Consider the following 23,018-nt stretch of genomic DNA (forward strand, 5'->3'; position numbering starts at 1 on the left):
ACTTCAGCAAGGAGATAATTCTATTTCATATTGAACATCTTTTCTTTACAGTAATTTTCAGAATATTTTAACTATAGTATTTTATGTTCTTTTGATTCTGTAACATACCCTTCTAATAATTTGCCCTCTGTTTTGTTTTGGTTTTGTTTGTTTTTTCAAAGCAGCTTCCCCAATTTACAGTATCTGAGTTTAGCTCACTGCAGAAAATTCACAGACAAAGGTTTACTGTACCTGGGCTCTGGAAAAGGCTGTCACAAGCTCATCTATTTGGACCTCTCAGGTTGCATCCAGGTTTGTAGTTCACGTCTTTCTTTCATTCTGTGAAGAAGAGAATCCTTTATATGACTGGCTGCATCCTGTGTTCATGGTATACTGAAGTAGAACAAGCACTGCAGCAGACTTCCAGGGTTTTGAATTACATGACTACAGCTGTTTAAATTTTGCTAAGGAATAATAGCACTATAGGTTTGGATCACTTCCAACAAACTGTCAGATCTATAAACAGCAAGTACTTACTGCATAATGAGAACAAGGCTTGTATTTTGTAGACTAATTCTATGTCATGCTTAGTTAGGATTTTAAATCAAGACTTTTGAAAATGCAGTTTTAATAAGATAACAAAAAAAACCACCTACGCTAGAAAAATACAAATTTACACATGATTTCCTGAGAAGGAAATTAATTAAAAAGTAAACTTTTGTTACTATTTTATGTTGGTTTGATATATAAACTGCAGTAGTATTTATAACTGAAATTTAAAATAGTTAATGTTTGGATTATTTTAGGCTCCTATTCAACTTCTGAAGAAAACCAAGGTTTTAGAATCTGGTACTATTTTAGAAACTTTCAAATATGTACTGTGTCTTGAAACATACGTAGAAAGCAATACGAAATGCCAAACTGTAAGGCAATAAAAGTCTGGCAATGTTTTAATAAAGACTCCCATGTATATTTCTTTAAAAGAAAACACTGAGAAGGTTCTCCAGATTACAGAATAATGTGAAGTGTTAAAGAGATGGAGTCTGAGGAATATAACGGTTTAACTTCCCATCTAACAAAACCTTTTTAGAAGCAGGGATGAAGGCAGATGAAGCAGTTGTGTTCTGACTGCTCCTTACTGGGAGTGTCTGGTCCTTGCTCCCGAGAATCACGCTGAGACTATTGTGTGGTGACAGTGTGACATTGGAAAAGAGGGCTGGGGTTAGAGGAGAGTTAAGAACTGCCTACCTCTGAGTTACATTTTCAAAATGTCAGTAATTGGTTCTTTTTTTCCAAAAGCAACATTCCTGATTGTTCTCAAGTGTAATCATGAGCTGTAAGGATCTGCCTCGAGAAAGCATGATCTAATAGTAGTCAGCAAAAAGTGGTCATCACTGAACTGGGAAAACCACAGTCCTCCCCTTTCCAGAGGAAATTGGGTTTGCTCACCAGTGTGTTTGGAGCTCTGAAAGGGATTCCACAGCTTCCTCCATTTTGGGTTTCCCGGTGATTCTGGATTAGTGCTTAATGTTGATGACTGAGTACTTAAGTAAACAGTTAAAACCAAAAAGAGCATCAAATTACATCACTGTTGCAGAAAGCATTTTAATAAGAAAGAATTCTCTTTTTTCTTCCCTTCATTGGATGAACTAAACCCAAGGGAACTTCTATAAGGTTTCAGAATTAGTTAGAAAAATGTAGTGAAGCTATAGTATAAACATTAAAATTATGCTAAAACGTGTTCTATAAAACAGAATGTATATTTTATAGAATATATCTTTTTCCTGTTTTTTTCTGTTTCCTGTTTTTTCCTCCAATTTAACATTACAGTTCTTTTTATATGAGTTCTTCTATTACCATTACTACTGTAGGATTTGAAAGTCTATTTAGAAAGCCCATCAGTGAAATGGAGAATTATGCTATTGATTTTGTGAGTGCCAACTTGAGGACCAGGGTTTTCAAATAGCTTGTTAAAACATAGTTGACAGAAATCTGGGAATTAAGCATACATTTTCTAGTCTGTTCTCATAAAACAAAGCAGTCTTTCCTTTTACTATTAAATTAATACACAGTAATGATACTGGGTGAATTGTAGGTATGGGTCTTTTGCATAAAATCTCAGTAATTAAGGTTGTATTTTTATGAAACAGGTGCTAAATAGTTTCATTAATGAGTTTCAAGATATCTTCATAAAAATATAGAGATTCTCTTGTGTTCTTCTCAAAAGGTGTCCTATTACACCATTGATATTCTCAGAATTGCCTAGAAAGCGTAAGATTTCTTTGTCCTGCTTCTGATGCTGAATAGTATAGGTGGTAAACTTTCTGCTATTACACACAAAACTGAAAAAACAGAAGAGTATGAAGCAATTGCATGTCATTTACCGACAGATTGAGATTATGCAACTAGAACAGTTTGATGAGAGATATCTTCAATTAAGTTAGAAACATGGAAATTTTCAAATAAATTGACTTTTTTGCCTTGGTGCCAACATCTATGGATGATTTTCAGACTAGAACTCTTCTGCCCCAAAATAGGGGCACACTGTTAGAGTGGCCTATCAATTACTGTGGTTTACAACAGCTGGATAATAGATCACAAGCCACTGGGAAAAATAAATTTGACCCTTTCATTGCTTGATATCTTGCAGCGTTTATGGTGATGTCAGAGAAGGTATTGGCAAACATATAGGCTTCACCTGTTTTCACCATCTGAATTCCTCCTGCTCTGGCTTCTTTGGGAGAATTCTTATTTTGGCAGCTGTCACATTCTGACTGCTTCAGATGTATCAAGTAGTTAAAAGGGGCCATCACTTGGGGAGAAGATCTAAGCCGTGTTCTTTATTTATTGAAGAAGAGGACTCATTGTTTACATTGCCTGAGTTCAAACTCATGTAACTGAAGAATAGTTTATTATAAGTTACACATGTGCTATTCTGGTTTTTTTTTAGAAATATGCTAATTCAGGAGTATATTAATATAAGGTTTTTTTGGACACTGGAAGATTAGAAGAAAAATAACATGTGGAGGCAAGCCATCATGTAATGTGCCAAACATCTGAAAGGAGATCACAATTCATTTTATCATTCTTGTCAAACACAGAATTTAAAAAAAAAATAGTCCCTCGTGCAGCACAGGAGTACTTCCTCCATCCTGGACACTGATTTTCAAGTTCCTGCACTCACGGTGCATTGGCAATACCAGAGTCATAGAACAGCGTTTCTTCAGAATCCCCTCTGTGCTGCAGACAGCGCTCTGCCTTGCAGGGTGGATTCCACAAATACAATCGACCAGGGAGAGAAAGAAGGAATTTTAAGGCAGTACTGTATGTGTAGCAAATAAGCCAAAACCTGGATAAAAATTCAGTGTGTTCCTATTCTTTGGAATTAAGAAACTGTAAAAAGATGAAATTAAATTAATTTTGACATTCTTACAAGCATTTAATCTTTTCACTACATTTATTTTCCAAATCTATGGAGACAACTCTTCAGCTGTGATTTCCTCTCTGGCTGCCCAGAGAGGTTGTGGAGTCTCCTTCTCTGGAGACATTCAAGACCCGCCTGGATGTGTTCCTGTGTGACCTGGTCTGGGTGATCCTGCTCTGGCAGGGGGGTTGGACTGGATGATCTTCAGAGGTCCCTTCCAAGTCCTAACATTCTGTGATTCTGTGATTCCTCCATGTTGGTTTGATGTACTTTCATTTCAGATCACAGAATACTAGCATACAGTTAAGAAGAAAACCCAAATCAGTCATTTACATATTAGACTGAAAACTTCTCACAGACAAGGAATTATATTTTATATTCAATAATTGCATTGACTTTTGATCCTTTACATGCAAGAAAAATAATACATTAATAAAATGATCTTACTGAGTCATGCAGGAGAAGTCTGTTTTGCAGAATTTTATAGGATCAAAGACTCATAATAAGCTTCAAAGCATCCTCCCTCACAATTGGTTTGAAGAAGGAGGTTTAAGTGGGATTTTACTGATCTGGAGCAAAGAATGCAGCATTAAACTCCATATGTATCCTAACATGGTTTCTCAGGTCAAGCTGTTCACTCTTGAGGCAATCTATTAGACATTGAAATTCCAAGTGAGTTCAGAAAGCAATTGATTTCCTAAAATTTGCACAAAATGTGCAAACCTTATCTACACCTTATCTTCAAGAGCACCTGACATTTCATAGATAATCCATAGGGGCTGTAGAAAAGAAATTCAAGATGAAGATTTTATTGTTCTAGGAATAAAGGAAAATAAGACCAGTAATTATGGTATGGCAGCAGCATCTAAATGTTGACTAATTCTGAATGTGTTTCACACTGGAACTTTCTCAACCTGATGCCCAGGATCCATTATCCAGCTTTAGGTTAAAAAACAGTTGAAGAGAAAAAAAATCTGAAACAATCTGTGCAGGGGTATTATTAGCTACTTCAGTATAATTGCTTTTGGCCTGCATGGAGGAAAACACTGGATCGCTGCTATTTGTGGTATCAAATGGCTGTGTTAAGCAAACAGTGTTTTTCCAGACAAAGAGATTAAAAGTCCTTTAGACTGCAGTTAACATTATGCAATCATTACTGAAGTCCAGAAACAGATATGCTACTTCTGTGCCTCAGCATTGGTGAGTTTGATCTGATTAACTTCTACCTACTATCTGTACTTTTGAGAATGAGAATTTTGCTTTATTTTAGGCATCTAACTTAAAGTAGTGCCTAGAAAATTACCTTAGTTTATCTGTACAACAATTAGAGAGGGAGAGAGGTCTCCAGAGGTGATTCAGACTTTTTCAGGTCTGATCTGTCTTGAGATCTTTCTTGCTGTTTGCTATACAGACATCCCAGGTTTCATAACTGTCTAACATAGACACCTCAGTTATATTCCTAATTTCAGTGGAGTAAACAAAGGCTTTAGCATTTGCAGCCCATTTTTAAAATCACCATCAGTATTATTGGCACTTTCTTGGCTTAGCATTTTTCCTACCTGTTTCCCTGGTTTGTAAGTCCTCTCAACTGTGATTCCTCTTCTACAATTATCAGAACAACCTGGAAGCCTCACAAATATTTATCTTACTGCTCAGTGAAATGGCTTCCGAGTACAATGTGTTCATGGTAAGAAAAAATCCCAAGAACAACTGGCAGCAGGCTCCATTAAGCCCCATATCTTTCTTTGAGTAGCAGTCACAGGAGTCAGTAGTAGTTGGTGACATGCATTTGAACTGTATCTTACAAAACCTCTTCAGTATGAACAACAAGGACAGCTGAACGTGGCATGTTCTGCACTATCTCAGCTCTTGAGTGACTGTTCCTTGAGAGCAGAGTTATTCCTTCACATTATAGAAAATCTGTTCAGCAATTACAAGGGGAAATCCTACTGTCATAACAGCTAAAGCATATTCAAACTGCTTAACAAACTGTAGCTGTTTTTTCAGAAGAGTGAAAACCTCAGTCTTCTTTTGAAAGGCGTCGTGTTTAGTTTATAACAGACAGTGTTATTACCATGTACTGCAACAAACTGCATGATGTGACATACCCTCTCGTCTCTTGAGAATGGTTTGCTCTTTGTAGTATATGGACCAAGAACATGACTCAATTACCAGAAATCCACCTCTCAAGTAGAAATTTCAAGAGGGTGATTTATTTCACTTTAACATATTAAACTACTTGGTGCATGTTGTAGAAATTTGCTGTCTTCTGCTGTTGCACTGCTTGAGAGCCAACAGGGAGGAGGCTGTTGCAGGGTTAGGTAAGAAAGAAACTACTGCATATGCCCAAGAGTGAACTGACACCCATTGAATTTGGGCAGTTGAAAAATTGGCTCCCTGGAGTGATAAAGGGAATGAACTGAATTGACAGATCCATCTGTCCATTCATGCTTTCACTGAATATTGCTCTGTTAGGGTGTGCAGAGTTGGTGATGTGGTTCTACCTGAAGGATTCTGTGAATGAACTCCATTTTATTGTGATTGCGTAGGATCTTTCTTTGTATCCTATCTGAATTTAACACATATTTTACTGTGGATCTGGAAAAAACAATGAAGATACTTTACCACATTCACACCTTGTTTCAAACTAGATGTGAACATCTGCCATCTGTGAATACCTTGGGGTTGGAAAAACAAGAGTGTGACAGGGACATTCATTGCTACTCCTGTAAATGGTGTTGACTGTAGAAATTGTTCTACCCTACCCTTACTTGCTTAGTAGACACATTTTTGGAACAGATCCTGGATTTGGATTATGTTGTTAAAACTTCAGAATAATATGTATACCTTATGGGTTTGTTTTTCTTTTAATGGGATTAATGCATTTCTTGGTTTAGTAAGCATTTAGGTACATCTGATTTTAAAGTATTGAATATATCTCAAGCCTTTCCTGTATTGATTTTGTTAGGCTTGCTAAGACATAACTATTTTATTTCTTACTTAGATTTCAGTTGAAGGCTTCAGAAATATTGCCAATGGCTGCAGTAGGATACAAGATTTGCTAATCAACAAAATGCCAACTCTTACAGACAGATGTATTCAAGTAAGAAATCAAAAATAAGTCTGTACTTTGAGAAATTTTCTAATGTTAAAGCTGAGTTATCCTCTCAACTGACTTTAAAGAAAGTTATGCAGATAAAATTTAACAAGAGAATTTATCCCCAAAAACGTTTTTAAAATCTGTTATCTAATTATGTTTATAAATCTTGGTCACTTTCAGAAAACTTTCTGTTTTCTGTTGTCTTGTCTTCTTTTGCTACATTGGTATGACTGAATTATTGTCTTCCAGTTGATAAATGAGACTTTTCCAGTTTTTTCAGTGTTAAAGCAAAGATATGGGAACAGCATTCTGCTACTGATTTTGCCCATCAGAAAGAATTTGCAGGCTTCTGCAAAAGTGATTGTTAACTAGATCACTGTCTCGGGTGTCTGCCATACTTCATGTCTCCAGTTACTTCTTTTCCTTCTGTTCCCAAATGTAATAATTACATGGAGAATTTCAGTAGTTCATATACTACTCATTGTCTAGAAGTTACTGTTAAAATGGATTACAACTGTTTGTTTGAAATTGTAACTTTTGGTATTATATGCAGAACATTTGCTGATTGATTGTTGCATGACAGCATAGGTATATGAGTATTTTATCTCACCTTTTTCCCTTCGAAGGCTCTGGTTGAAAAATGCCAACAGATAGTGTCAGTTGTCTTTCTTGACTCTCCGCATCTTTCTGATACAACCTTTAAAGCCCTTGCTGGATGTAAACTTGCCAAGGTCAGCATTGAAGGTTAGTATAGTAATTCACAAAATTAATAGAGTTATGTATTTTTAAAATTCATCCAGATAATCTGAAGTATTTTGATCAGCTCCTTAATGTTTGTCAGATGTATGACTTAAATCTTTATATATTCCAACAGGGAATAACCAGATTACTGATTTAAGTTTTGAGTTGATGAGTAAATGCTGCCCATATATCAGACACATTCATCTGGCAGATTGCCGGAAGATTACAGATGCTGGTCTTAAGATGATTTCACCATTGGAGCATATTCTTGTACTGAATGTAGCAGACTGCATAAGGTACTGTATCACAACCAGATTTCTGTAAGTCATTGCAAAGGAATTTTAGTAAAGTTAATTATACTCATAATAGATCCTGTTAAGACATCCATCACTTCTAAAAATAAATTATTGAAATGTTAATACATGTATCTTAGTATTTAAAAAAATACTTTATACAAGTAGTTTTTTGTTCCTGCATCATATTTTCCAAAATCCATTTGTTAATGCTCCAGTTCAAGAAAAAAAAAATAACTGTAGCTGTAATATTACTTAATAGCCATGACATATTGTAGTACTGGAATGTGGCTACAAAGAAGATGAAAATGATAACCAAAGATAATTCCAGTGCCACAGCTATTAAAACTTGGATACTGTTTAATTCTGTGAATGTTAAAGTAAAACTTTATAACTATCTAGTACTAATATAGAAGCAAAACTGCCATTATTTTACAATTACCAAGACAACATAGTAATTTATGCTGTAGCGGAAGGATATATTTAATGCGAAGACTTTCCACTCAGGTGTGGAAAGAAGTTTTCCACTTCAGGTGTGTCTTTAATTTGCTTCAGTTGTGTCATTCTGCTTTAATATGTAACTAAAGTACTTTTTGTGCCTGTAGATACTGTATAAAAAGCTGATAACATTGCATGTAGATGCTGAGAAGTGCTGGAACATGACATCATGATGGTAGCTCAGCTGGGCAAGTGGGACAGCCACCTGCATTTTTCTGGTTTAACATTAGAGGACTGGATTTTCCAGTCTGTTAGCCAGATCTTGGACTGTGAGTGTGTTTGCACACGTGTCTACTGTCTCTACTGCTAAAGAATTGCTGAATTACCTTAACAAAACTTTCTAAGCAGTTGTAAAACTATTGTAAATCTTTGTACTTACTTTATTGCTTTTGCAGATACTTGTAAAAGTTTCAGCATTAGCAAAGTTATGGATTGAAACACATCTGAACTTGGTAAAGAATTCCTCTCAAGAGATGAAACCACAGAAAGAACTGTTAGTATTTATGTTTCTCTTATTTGGACAGTGTCTTGCTAAAAATGTTCAGATTGTGTGTTAGAAACATTTAAGAATTTCTCATAGAAATCAAGGGAAGCCCCATATTCATGGCAGAATGTCTGGTTTTGTGTCTTCTGGAATGCGGTCATACCTAAGTGTTGGAACCAATGTAATTTCTCATAATCTCCTACAGACTTTTTTTCAGAAAGTTTTGGTTTTCAGCAGTTCCAAAGAGTGGCATGTTTCTAATTGAGCCATTAATTATTCTAATTGCTTTTTGGGTTTAAAAGGCTATTTAAAAAATCCCGTTATTGATATCTGCTTATTTACAATGTGGGCTGATGAATGCAAATTGTATATTGATTTGTATGGAGCAGGAAAAATACATATTATAAATATTTCCTACATTTCTCTTTTAGAATCAGTGATGAGGGTGTGAGGCCATTTGTACAAGGTTCTTCAGGAGCTAAGCTAAGAGAGCTGAATTTGACTAATTGTATTGGTCTCACTGATGCTTCTGTCACAGAAATAGCACAAAGGTACCATAGTCCAGTACAATATTTATCTAGTGTGGTTAGATTTCAGTATATTTCTAATATTCAAGTTCTTAATATGTTAACGAATGGGTAAAATTACACAACCAACTGTAAAGAGAAAATTGTACTAGATAAATGACTAGTCCCTTTTGGTGTTGTGTATCTCTTAAAAAAATGATCCCTTATATAAAGGGAAACTCATCAATATAAATATGGAAACCTGAGAAGTCTTAATTTTAGGGGGAAAAAGTGCTTAAAAGATGTTGTCAGTGACAAAACTGCATTAAAAGATTAGTGCGTGTAAGTCACATTTTTCTAAACTCAGTGAATACACATCTGCAAAAACAAAAACCACGTTATTGCTAAACCCCTTCAATTCCAGTTCCTCAGAAGGAGTATCGGTATTGGCAATTGAAAGATGACTTTTAATTCTCCAGAGAAGATTGGAATCAGTCTTTCCACTCCTTACCAGATCTCTCGGCAGGCCCCTGTTTATGCTTTGTAGCAGGAGTAGTGAATAATTGTAGCATCTTTGCTGGAAAGCTAGGGACTGCCTTCTCTTTTTTTTACTGATGGAGAGTTACCCCTAAGGCTCTGAGCATAGATGCACTGTTTGAGGAATCACATTTCTTAGGTATTCTGTTTTGGTTATGGGAAGATACAGTTTACTGTGCCTACTTATGCAGTAAAATTCTGTTTTCCATGTATGGTGCCGATTTGCAGAACTTGGCAGTGTCTTTGTTTGCTGTGCACCGTTATTTGCAGAGCTGTAGTGAGGTGTGGGAACAGCTGTGGGGTCCTGAATTCTGTCGTTCCAGCGAGCTTTGAAGTTCCTGTGCAAGATTTGAAGATGGGGGGAAATCAAGCATCAAACTAACCAAAAAAATATTTTTATGTAATAGAGTTCCTTGGTTTCCATGTTTTCATTTAATTTAAACTTAGCAAGGGTTATGACAAAAATGTACTTGCTCCATTTCTGTAGCATAAGTGGAAAGCTGACATTTCTGTTTTTTAAATTTAATTTAGATGTCATGAATTGACCTATCTAAGTCTGCGTTACTGTGAAAATGTGACTGACACTGGAATTGAAGCCTTGGGAAATATGTCGTCATTGATATCCATTGATATCTCTGGAACCGGCGTCTCAGATATGGTAGATATATGGTTAAAGAGTGAAGAATGTGTTTCCTATTTATCTGGGCTTTTTGAAAAAAATGCAGTAAAACCCCATTCATTTAAAAACCTGCAGAGATACGAAGCAGTGGAGTTGTGTTGCTAAAAGGTATTTTAGAAATGCATACAGTACAGTATGTACAGTACTGCCATGTATTAGCAGTAACCAACAAAAGGTAATTCTTAAGTTGGTACTTCTTACATTTGAAAGAGAGAAACAGAAGCTGTCAGACAGAGGAAGTAAAGTTGATCTGAAACAATATTTATTAAGCAGGATTATTTTGCTCCAGGATGCTTAGGCCTGAGGAAAACTGAAAAATCGGTATTTTTAGCTTTTAAGTTTGTAAAAATTGAGTTTTCCACGAACTAGATTTTATGGTGAAAAATCTTGAGTGTTAATTCTAGCAGAGACACTGCTCTACTCTGTGATCTAGAAAATAATTGCTAGTGCAAGAATTACTAACAAGGTATCTTCAATGTGTCAAGTTGCTAAGACTCTGGAAAGCAAAATAGTGAGTGTGGGAGCCAGGTTAAACATTGCAGGCCTCCACATTAGGTGTTCTTGGCAGGTGCTGCCTTGTGTGCAGGGCTCAGAGCCAGGTCTGCTGTTCCTTTTACTTTTGGCGCAAACTCTTTTCACTGAACACAGAAGTCTAGGAGACTTTCTTGAAGAAACCTTGCCATAGAGACTATTCACTCAGTCACTGTTGGAACAGAATTCTGACCAAGAACTTTCATTCTTAGCTCTAAGACAGAATTTGTGCAAAAGTAATTAAAATGCCTGTATCTTTTATGGAGGCCTGAAAATAAAATTTAAAGAAAATCATCAAAATTAAGCCAAATAAAGAAGGTTGGGAAATGCAGGAGGACTTCATTTAAAGTGATCATTTAAAATATCATAAAATCATATCTGAATGAAATTTTTAATGATTTGAATTACAGTCCCACAGTGTTTCAACATAAATATTTTCTTCTGTGTCTGCCACAGCCGGTCTTTTAAAATACTGTGTTGCTTCTTACTCTAGTTTTCGCATAGCACAACCCATGACCTCGGCAATAAGCCAAGCTCTTTTGCTTACGCTGATTTTCTAAGGCTTTCAATTGCCTCCCTCCCACAAGACAGATAAATTAACTCAGAAATTGGCCATTTATAATTTCTGTAATTTCTGATCTGATTGCTAGTGCTAGCTACAAAACTGTTACAGTTTTGTACTGTTTGCTGTGTTTAAGTAGATAGCATTCACCCATGTTAATAAATACTAAAAACGTTATTTGATAAAAGGAAATCTAGCAGTCTGTTTTGTAATCAGCTACTATTTGTATGCTTTGACATTATAGTATGCATTTTATTAGCATATAGATGAAGTTGTATTAAGATGTCTGTCAATTTTGACTTTGTAAGTATTACTTTAAAAATGTAGCAGAGAGTACAATGTTTTATGTGCAGTAACCAACACCATTACACTGTGTTGCTGAAAAAAATTTGTGAGGCTTCTATGTAATCTGTGCAGTAGATCTCTTGCTTTTGCTGTCTTGCTATTTAGTGTGAAAAATAGAGAATGCACAACACTGATTTGCACTGCACAAGAGAATTTTCCTTTCTGATTTTTTCAGATGACAGCAGAATCATTCTGACCATTAGAGCAGAGCAGAATCTACTGCGATATTGATGGCATATACTTAAGGGAAGGACAGGGGAAAAAAGATATAGTAAAGTCAGATTTTCTTACAGATTTGTGTCTGTATGATTGACTTAATAAAAATGGAAGATTTTTTCCAGTGTTGGTGCCTTCTTCTTCTGTAGTTCCTTTGGTGCTCAGTAAGTGAATGTTCCTGTTGCAGTCTGGTTTTCAATCAGGAAATTTGTTGCACTTAGAAGAAATACATTGACTCAGAATTGTCCTTGACAAATTACCTTGTTAATTAAAATAAAATAGAATTACAGTACCCTGTAGACTCACAGTAATTAAAAGATGTAGTGATAATAAAAATACATTAGAAGTGTCTCTTATGTTTAGAGAAGTTTATGTTAAGTCATATTTAAGTTGTATGTGTTCTTAAGTGTCTTGCTAAACAAGTCAAAGACCAACAAAACCAATTATCATCCATTGAAGAGGATGTCAGCTTTATGGATGTGAGAAACTGCTGGCAAACTGCAGAAGTCACTGTACTTTTCTCATTAGGGCTTTGACTATGTCATTCTACTCTCATGAAACATATAACATTAAATAAAAAGCCCTACAGTTACATTTGAAATACTAATTTATTCACTCAGTTATTTTAGCATTCATCCTTTAACATTTCAGAAAATATTTCCTTCTTTATGCAAAACTGATGTTTTAAAAATAAACAACACACATTTTTAAGTTTCAATAACTGTTTTTAAATAGTGGAATGGACATTTGTTCTGGTTTTGTCATTTCTGAAGTACTTGAAATTGGTTTCTTACAGTTATAAACAACTTAAAAAAGACTTAGAAATTAAAATATTTGCAACTTATTTGCAGCTTTCTTTAAAAAAAACCAACGCAGCGAAAGAGCAAAGATGTTGTGTTCTTTGAAGAAACTACCTTGAAATTCTTTGAGAAAACTCCCTTTTTTCCCTAGCTAGCCTGCATCCTCCATTGCTTTCCCTCACGTTTTGCTGTTCTAAACTCCCTGGAATAGGAACCATAGTGTTTTAAAGTGTGAGTGTAGTGAATATGTTCATGAATGCATAGATAATATCACAAGTCATTTTAGATACAATTGTCAAGGTATTTACAATTTATGCAAGGTGTTTAAGCTTCTCTTGTGGAGCTGGAAACATTAGCATTTAGGGCCAAAACCTATTTGTCTTTCTTAAAAAAGCACACTCAGTGAAAATGTTTCCATGAGTTAGAGAAGCAGTTTTAGTTACAAGCTTTATTCTCATACTCTTCGTATTTTTGTTAAAATGTCTTGAACCTTTTCTGATGTCTATATGATGCAGCTTTGGCAGCTTTGCTCCAAGTCTGAAAGCGTGCAGCTGTCTAGCTTTCCTTGTTGCGCCACAAGCTGCTGATGCCTGAGGCCTGGACCACCCGTCTTCTTGGGACATAAAGAAGAAAAACGAAGTATAGAAGTGTCAGGACATTTGAAGAAAGTGTCTTTAAGTCAAGCAGGATTTAGATAGAGAAAGCATAACAAAGAATAATAAAAGGAATTGCTAAGGAAACTTAGTTGACTCCTGAGTTATATAGAGCATCCAGCAATAAAAACAGTAGATGCCCTGAGAGATTCAGGAAAGCTTAATATCAGGGGTGAATTATATGCAGTGTTATGAGAGAGAAAAAAATAGCCATAAAACATAAAAAAATAAGTAAAATACTTTAAAAGGGGGAGAACTCTGATACACTTGTGAAATCAAAGATAAAAAGGAAAAATGAAGTATACAGATAAATATTCTTTGCTACTGCATTTTCTTCTGCCATGACTGTCATGCATTAAATTCTCTCTTGCTACAATCTGAGGCCCCATTCCATCTTCTGGCTGAAATGCCTCCTCAGGAATTCTCTGTAGCCAGCTAATCAGTCACAGAGTTTTTGTGTGCTATGTGTAGTTACTCCTTAAAGTTGAGGACAATTTGTAATCATTGGAAATGCCGGAGTAGTGCCTATAGGGATGTATAAACAGCTCAACTTTTTTTTCATTATGTGTTTGTACTTAATGCAGATTTTGGCTGGTCCTGAAGGCCAGGCTGCAAAATAAATATTTACTAATATTTTAATAATAAGTTTCTAAATAGGTGGAAAACCCCCAAAAATGGCATTTTGGCTTTCCACAGTTATCTATCAAAAGTAATTTCTTTCCACTCCTAGTAGGATTCTGAATCTATGGTGACTTGAATCCATAGCCCAGCTCCACAATTTGGTCTGTTAGAAAACTTGGCCAGTCACACTGAGAAACAGCCTTTTGCAAGTTAAAAAATATTATCAGTTCTAATAGATATATGCAGCAACAGACTGCAAATGAATTAGTTGCTTTTGATTACCAAAGGAAAGGATGTAACAAATCACACGCATTCCCAAGACAGGGAAAAGGAAATGTTAAAAAATATTACAATGCACTCAAATTCAGATGTTAGCACTCTAGTTTGCTTGGGAGAATAAAGACAGACTTTGACCTGAAGACTTAGCAACTTAATTCTGCATAGAAATAGGAAATAATAACACAGAGAGTCATTGCAATCGATGCCAGATGTGCTAACACCTTGAGTCCCAGTGCAAATTGGTAGGAATGAATGGTACCTAGCAGTGTTGAAAATTTTGTTACAGTGGAAGAAGCCCTGTTGTGTGCACTTAGTGTCATGGAATGGTGGCAAGTGTATTTCGTAAGTTATAATCTGGTCTAACTGCAGACAGGGTTAGGTACAGAAATTAAATTTTATGGTATTGATTATACCCAAAGTCATTCACGGGGATTTCTGCACTGCGATAGAAAAATGTCTTTACAGTTCCTGTAAACAGGTCTGACCCACCTCTATATCAGCTCAGGTATTGCAAACAGTGTAGCTACATTTGATTAAGAACTTACCAATTTTCCAGAAGTTTTTGCTATCTGAAACTGAATTTTGTTCAGCCAGACATTTACTGTTATTAGCAAAATGATAATGCGTGATAGGAGTTAAACTCTTCTCTTCTAGTAAGTGTTTGATCTGTGAAACTGGTGCCTGACTGCGGCTAATCTATGTGGAAATCTGAGCATTTTAGAGGATAAACTGAGTAATTTAATATTAAATTGATCAGAAATGAAAGATGGGAGATACCTCTAAAGAGCTGCCTTCCAAGACTGGAGTCGCTTTGAGGTCAGTCTGTTTGGTTTGGGGTATGAACAGGAAGTAACATCTGTATATCTCTGGAACATAAAGATACATTACAGATGCTGACCTTTAAGGTTAGAAAGAGATATGTGAACAGAAATTTTGGAAAAAGTTGAAAATAACACATGGTTATTATTAGTGAGAGACAGTATATTCATTGCAGTCTGCAGCTGAAAGGCAGAGACTTGCAGCTTGTGAATATAGAGTTGTTCTTTGATATGCCATAGCCACATATGACTTCTGTCTCCTGCAAGAGAAGACCATCACCAGCTGGTACAGTAGATACTCATTTTCTCATCTAGAAGAACCTTGGTGAAACAATAATTTTGATGTTCTGCAAGTGTTTGTAGGCCTCATGTAATAAAAAAATAACACAGAAACAGAATCAAAAATTTTAAAATTGCTTGAAAAAAATAGCTCTTGGATAAGAATAAATTTCTTTTAAAGTTGTTTTCTAGATGGAAATGTTAATACACATGCTATACAAGAGATGCAGGACAAAGTCTTCCCATTTTCCATGGCAACAGAAGATTGATCCAAGATATCTGTTGTGTTTTCTTTATTTTAAAGGAGAAACACGTTTTTGTAAACACACAGAGTGGGTGATCCTGGTCTGCTGCACAATACCCGTGCAGGAAAATCCAGTTCCAGGAGTTCCAACAATAATTTCATAGCTCTGACTATATCTTTCAAAAATGTCTGGAGGCTTAGGATAGGAGATAAAAGTCTCTAGAAGTGGGTCAGTATCCTGGATGGGTATGCCTGATGTTACTTATCAGGGGCTACTACTGAGTATATAAGGAAGTCTAATAAAACTAGTGATAATTGGCTTCTCTGTATATATGTTAGATACAAAAATAATAGTTAAAATTGTCAGATAGATTTGACTTCCTCTGTAGAGCTTGTTTGAAGAGGTTTATTTTCATAGTTTTTCTATGTAATTGACAGTTCCTAATGATGTTCCTTGCCTTCCACATCTTCAGTCTTTCCCTTCTCATATCTGGAATTACTAACGAAACACCTCAGAGGTGATTTTCACTGAAAAAAAAAGATTGTTCTGTGATTCAGTGTCACTCTAATGGTATAAAATGATTATAAATTAGCTTTGAAGTCATAGCAGTATTAGTAGTCATGTAGCAAAAAATCTTTATAATATTCTTTAATATTTCATTACCAAATACATTAAAGTGATGCCAGTTTAAAATGAAGAAAAATGCAAGAAGGTCACACCTATCACTATCAGTCTTTGCTGGAAGGAATTCAAGTTCTGACATAAACCCATTTGGCGTTTAAGTACATAACTGTTTTTTGTCTGGAATAGGAGTGCTCTGGTCCACAAAAATTTGGAATCTGTACATTTTCATGAAGCTGTTGAAAGTAATGGTCACCACATAACTGTGTCTGCTGAGAAAAATGCAAATGTCTTTGTTTTCATAAGTAGCCAGGATTGGAAATCTCTTTCATTGTTCCATTTTTTGTTTTTATTCAGCCTGTGAGATTTCAGGAATTTGCAAAATCTGAACTCCAGCCGCACTCTCCCAGCATTATCATTACAGTGTCCACATCTGGATTCCAGGCACTATTCACATGTGCTTATTTTTTCAAGATTATATTTCCTCTCTGTGCAGTGCTCTTCACTGCCTGATTGTAGATTATTTATTAACCATATGGAATAAAGCGATAACTTTGTTTTTCAGTAAAGTTTATTGATATGAAGGACAGACATATTCTACTGTGGCTATCAAAATAAATTTTACAAAATCAACATTTAATTCTCCTTCTGATTAGAGTTTAGGATCAGAACACAGTCCTATTTCATGATGTACAAGCAGTAAAAGTCACAAAGCATCTCCAGACCCTTTTGCACTCCTAAAATAGGAATTACCTAAGTTTTCAACTTCCTATAGTCTTGAATATGGGGGTTGTTCATGCAACTATGAGCATGACTGCACAGTTTCAAGTGTTATCTTGTACTGTAGCTGTAGCCATGAAGACCTTACTGATAAGCAAATCATAAAGGCAGCATTTTTAAGATACTATTTGTTCATAGCAAATAGTATTTTGTTCTTCCAACAAAAAATTTTGGGAAAAGTTCTTTCAAACCGAAATTTTGGAGGAGATCTCTAAATGTATTTTGCTTTATAAGAGTCCTGGTCTGTGTCCTGCAGAAGTATTTCACACCACGCTACTTTTCTTCAGTTTCTTTCTGAACATGTAGGGAAGTCTAATTTTTTGCTTTCTCGATTTATTTGTTTCTGCAAAGAATTTTTAACCCTTGTACATACTTCGAGCAAGAATTAGAGGATGAACTATGTGCATTCTGCTGAAGAGAATGTCTTAAAAGGTGCTATAATTCTTAGATAGAAGCTTTAATATACAAGCATGGGATATTATTGACTATATGTTCTAAATGTTTAATTACAGTATGTAATTATATCATTTTGTGTATTGATTTTTAAGATTTTTTTTTCTGGATTTTTTTAGGGCTTGAGAGCCCTTGGACGCCATGGAAACATAAAGGAACTTTCTATATCAGAATGCAAGAACATCAGTGATACTGGAATTCAGGTAAGAATTCACCTCTCTTCTTGCTGTTTCCTGGAAGCCTCTCTATTTCTTCAAATTAACCCTGTCCAAAACTGACCTTATTTTACTCTGTATGTCATTATTCATTCTTCATTACACTGTTCCACACTCTCACTCTCACATATGATTCTCCCCTTTCATTCCTTTCCATTTTTTTTTCATTCCTTTCATGGATTCTAATGCATCTTGAATTCTGCTTGACTCTGAAATTCACTCCACAAAAGCCTTAATTTCTACTGAATTGCACTGTGCAAATTACAGTCTAAATTTCTAGCTAGCTTTACAAATCCTTCACCAATTTCTATCCAAAACATGCTTTTCCTGTCACTGATGTCGGCTTTCAAGTCTTGCTTTCTGCTTCCTTAGTCAGTCATTTGTTGAATGCCGTATTTAGATGACTTAGCATGCCTAGCTCAATGGAATACTCAAATTTCTTTTAGTCTCTTACATGTGGTGCTGATGTATTGCTACACGTTGTTATCTCTTAGTGTCACAGAAATATGTCTCAATATACCTCTAAAGGCATACTTCTTACCAGCATAAATGGTATGATTACTGTGATTAAAAATAACAAATTATGTTTCAATAAGAAATGCATGTGCATCTTCTCCAGATTGAACGGATGTTTTATTTGTTTTATGGAAAAAATAGCATAAATTGCACTGTGTCATAATTTGAGTAAAAGCTTTAAAATTTTCCTACAAAACCATCAAATGCATTGTTTTTCATATCTAATGATGAAATTAATCTGCTGAAAAATGGACTAAATGTACTTTAAGATAGATTTTTCAAATACTGACTTCTTGTTCTAAATATCTCATCATGCTCACAGCAAGACATCTATTGAATCTTACTAAACTTCATTTTTTCCATAAAAAAAAAATCATATAATCTGCTTTTAAAATTTTAATATTGGATCTGGGCAATATAAAGCTAGATATTGTTCTTAAAATAAAAAGATTAGGTTAAAACATGTATTGCATAGTATTCTGATGTCAAACTTAGCCTATGAAATTTCCCAAGGTAAATAAACTCGATAAAGTAATCAGACAGGAAATTAATTATAAAAAAGGTACAAACTGAAGTTGCCACAAGGGCAGTTATTTACATTGATGATAAGTTATGAAGTTACACAGTGATAAAATCTTTTCTCTTGACTAATCAGCAATTATCATAGCAATATTAATACTAATACAGTATGTGAATTTCATTTTACAATGCTTATGAATTTGTTTATATTTCTGATTTACTGACTCTTGCTTTTTTAATGAAAGTCAACCAGGAGACTTACCATACAAATATTTATTAGACTTACGTTATCATCACAGCAGTAACTAGATACTAATTTATGATTTAATAGTACTTATTGTCTTGTTTTTGTAAAATCACTTAGTGTTACTGTAATTCTTTTTATGGGTAAAGCATTGCACTGGAAGTTGGAAAAGATTCAGAGAGGGTAATAGGGATGATCAGAGGTATGGTACAATCTCCATAAAAGGAACAGATAAGTAAGCAAGGAACCTGCGGTCTGGAAAGGATGGCTGAGGGAATACGACTAAGATCTGTTCAATTGCAAGTGGCATGAAAAGGGTGGATAGGGGTCAGGTTTTTCCATACATAAGCTAGTGAGCACGAAATGAACCTAGTTTGAAAATTCAGAATGAAGAAAAGGAGATGACTGTTTCAAAAATGTATAGTTAAACTGTGAAATTCCTCACCACAGGTTGCTTGAAGTTTACCTAAGTCCTTATGAAGACTTGATAAAATTGATATAATTACACAGATTTACTGCTTTGTGTTTCAGAACAATGTAAGAAATAAACACTAGTTGGTAACTTTACAGTAGAAAAAAGAACCATCCCTCTTGTTAGGAAGGAAAAAAGTTTTACATCCAAATACTTTTTTCTGTAACTGAAAATTGTCCCTTACCATATGTAACAGAAATGCTTGAATCATGTTTTTTAGTGATATAAATGTCATGCCCATAAATGCTCGCAGATCATAAAGCCACAGGTACAGACAGTGTCATCATGTAAATTGCAGTCATCTTCGCTGTTTCCATTATAAAGCCCCAACATTGATAATTTTATAACCATATATTGTAAGAATGAGTCAGTTGTTGCTGCACCACAAGGGATGCATCTGGATTGAATCTTGTTACCCAGCATCCACATCAGGCCATTAGGAATAATTCTGACTTGCCTTTCATGAATGTTCTGTGTAAAGTCCCATGTTTTTAACCAAAACAGTGTCCAAGTATGTACATCTTGTGTACCTCATGGAAAGTCATGTAGTGCAGTGCTGCTGCTTTCAAAGAAGAATATTCACTTCTACATTGTGCTGTGCTTATGGCTATGAAGCTGTTCCAGTTGTCTCACTACATAGAGTAACTTCAAAAGAAAGACTGTGAGAAAAGAAGTGTTTATGCTTTCCTTGTCTGCCATGTGAATTTGAACTTTTGCGGAAGAAAGCCTCAGCAGGGAGTATGTGTAGGAGTTATGGAAGCGATGTTGTTGTGAATCTAGGGAGGGCAGGAGGAAGAAGAAAGTGTGTGAAGTAACTCAGAACAAAATGGCAAGCCCTTTTTTGTTAAGTCAAATCTAAAGAAGATATATCTTTATGGAATATTTTTAGAAAGGAACACTGCATGCATAATGCAACAGCACGCTGCATTACTTGGTTATCCTTTGATTATATAAAGAATAATTAAATCATATGAAAAGAAAATGTATATTAATAGGACTTTACTAACACTGTTAAGGTAAATTGCTGGAAAGTTGTAAAATAACTAAATAATATAACCAAAAATAGTACAAACAGAACTGATGTTGGCTGTACAGTGTTAATTCTTTTACTTGTTTCCAGGCATTGTAACAGTATGTAATACTGATGTGATCACATATTTTGTAGATAGGATATCTGCTCATTCATAACTCAGATGATGCTTACTTAATGAGCAGCAATATAGTATTTTATATTTTCATTGATGCCTGTGTGTGTCTTCATGTCTTATTTACACAGGATTAAAACTGGAAATAAGTTTGAAGAGTATGTTATTTCCTTCAGATGGTATCCAATTCTTTTTAGTGTCTAAATGTTTTGCAAACATTATTTATCTTCACAAGCTCTTCTATTATTTTCTTTATAGGCATCGAACCAGGGATACAGAGATGAAGAGAGCAAACAAAGCTCCGTTCCCTTCGATTGCAAATGTGACTTTAGTGCTATTTGCAAAAGAATGTAGTGGTAGACTTAAACTTAAGAGCAAATTCAGAACCTAACTTTGACGGATATTTAAAATATGTATGTAGGCAAACTATGCCAGTAAAAACAAGATAAACATATCTCACAGGCATTGAAATTTTGCCTTCAGGTTGTGCTACATACCCTAGCTGAGAATGCAGTGATTAAGTCATCACATCTGAGCCCTGATTCAGAACGGAGTGCAGTTTCTATCCCACATGGATAAAAACCATTCAGTTACTGGGTTTAGAATGTTTCTTCATTGCAGGTAACAAAGTGCTGTAGAGCGAAGATTGTAATAGGAAAGGTACAGAAGCCAATTATTATAAATTCTGAATTGTCCACTCTAACCAGTTCTAAGTTAAAACACTCACATTCTAATACTTTTGCAAAACAAAACAAAAACTCAAATAATCTGTTTTACAGGGCGCATGAAAAAGCTCATACCTGAGTTACAAAGGTGCTGGAATTGAAGTCAGTAGGGTCTTCAGGTGCTTATTTGCTCTAAAAATGAGGATAGAAATCATAGTCAACAGGTACCACAGCAGGAAACAGGAATTACGTGGCACTTCAGCCGCAGTTAGCTGGCCTGAGCTCCACAGAGCAGATCAGAACTCAGAACTACAGTCCTGAGATGGTTACCTGTTCCTTTCCAAGAAAATAATGTCATTTATACAGATAGACTTTGTTCATTTTTGGAGGGGGGAAAAAAAAAAGAGAGAGAAAAGAATATATAAAAAAAATAGGCATGTGCAGAGAGTAGAAGAGTAAATGTACTTGGGGCTGGCCCTTTAAGCACAAATGTTTGGGTTCTGAGTTCTGCTCAATTTAAAGAATCCAGATTCGACGTATTTTAATAATACAATGAAACTTATATGAATGTTAGTCTAAAGAACATATAGTATAATATATAAGCAATGGAAAAAAATCTCTTAATGCAACCCTTCTTTTCTAGTGACATTCACAGCCAATTGCTGAATGACTTCACTACTAATAAAGGGCACTGAGAAGACTGAAGTGCCTGCAGTGGATCAAAGGGTTGATGTAAATGTGTTGTAAATTGAGAAAAAATAGATTAGGATGACTGGTTTGTTTGTCGCTCTTTCAGGAGTTCTGCAAGGGCACAAAATACCTGGAACGCTGCTGCCTCTCTTGCTGCCCTCAGCTGACGGATGAAACTGTGAAAGCATTGGCATTTCACTGCCACAGATTAACATCTGTCAACATAGCGGGTTGTCCAACTGTACGTATAAGAAATGGGCAATCGTTCTGGGATTGCTGTGCCAAAGAAGTACATAGTATTTCGTTCAGAAATCTGACCTGCTGGCACCTGTGTCCTGTCACAATTCTGCAACACGCTCAACTAATTTAGAAATCAGAGCTTAAATTTCCGTGAGTTTTAAGTACTGAGACCTGGCTCTTGAGAGTGTTTGCCGTTCTTCTGATGGTTGCAGTTACAACATAAAGGTGTCTGTGCTGTATCAGGTGGAAGTTTCTCTCTCCAGGGGTTGATGTCTAGGGAAGGGTGAGGAGAGAAGGGCTTTTAGTGATACTTCCTGCAAATACTCTCCCAGCTTCTGGTGCGTAGCTGCTTCCAAAGGGCAGTGTCTTTGTTTTAATAACTCTTGGTATTTTCATGCTTTATTTTTTTCCAGTGCTTTTTCTGAACCCAAGTGAAGCATAAACTGGGGCATGGTACCTTTACGTGGCAGGGCAGTGGCTATGTTGAAAATAGTAGTAGTTCCTAAAAGTGCCAGAGATACAAACTCATGTTTAATTATTTTGAACATTCTAAGCCCAGGAAACAAAGTCCTTTGGAAAATAAAATTTCTGAGGTATTTGAATATATACAGTGGAAGGGAGTCTTCCTTAGGCTGCTTTTTATAGTCAGTGGAGAGAAGTGCTCCTATGAAGCTTCAGCCAGGGAACCTATACTCAGTTCTCCTATCCTCTGTCTCTCTTCTGACTGCTAGAAGGAAATTAGGAAAACTAGTCATCCAAGGGCTAGATGAATATTCCCTTAATATCAGAGTTACTGTGATGGATTTGCTGGTGCTTCCCACTGTCTCAGTGTGCTTTGGTGAGTCCAGTGTAGTATATTGTGTTTTAG

The 23,018-nt window shown here is 35.5% G+C and overlaps 2 protein-coding genes across 3 annotated transcripts in view; one reads left to right on the forward strand and one right to left on the reverse strand.

Moving 5' to 3' along the window:
• LRRC17 (leucine rich repeat containing 17) overlaps positions 1–398 on the reverse strand; it is a 17,575-nt gene extending 17,177 nt beyond the window's left edge. The window contains exon 1 of one of the 2 annotated variants that reach the window (XM_010195122.1): positions 232–398. The gene's annotated coding sequence lies outside the window, so the exon portion shown is untranslated. The remainder of the gene's footprint in view (positions 1–231) is intronic. The other variant, XM_010195123.1, reaches the window with a different exon arrangement.
• Positions 1–22,151, forward strand: part of FBXL13 (F-box and leucine-rich repeat protein 13) — a gene marked incomplete at its 3' end in the record, with an annotated part of 63,167 nt that extends 41,016 nt beyond the window's left edge. The window contains exons 12-19 of the mRNA XM_010195125.1: positions 162–291; positions 6,408–6,506; positions 7,130–7,247; positions 7,378–7,540; positions 8,951–9,070; positions 10,094–10,220; positions 17,564–17,647; positions 22,017–22,151. Coding sequence (XP_010193427.1) covers positions 162–291; positions 6,408–6,506; positions 7,130–7,247; positions 7,378–7,540; positions 8,951–9,070; positions 10,094–10,220; positions 17,564–17,647; positions 22,017–22,151 — 976 coding nt within the window. The remainder of the gene's footprint in view (positions 1–161; positions 292–6,407; positions 6,507–7,129; positions 7,248–7,377; positions 7,541–8,950; positions 9,071–10,093; positions 10,221–17,563; positions 17,648–22,016) is intronic.
• Between the last annotated feature and the right edge of the window lie 867 nt (positions 22,152–23,018).

Source organism: Mesitornis unicolor, unplaced genomic scaffold (assembly GCF_000695765.1).
Source record: "Mesitornis unicolor isolate BGI_N332 unplaced genomic scaffold, ASM69576v1 scaffold2802, whole genome shotgun sequence".
Lineage (NCBI taxonomy): Eukaryota > Metazoa > Chordata > Aves > Mesitornithiformes > Mesitornithidae > Mesitornis > Mesitornis unicolor.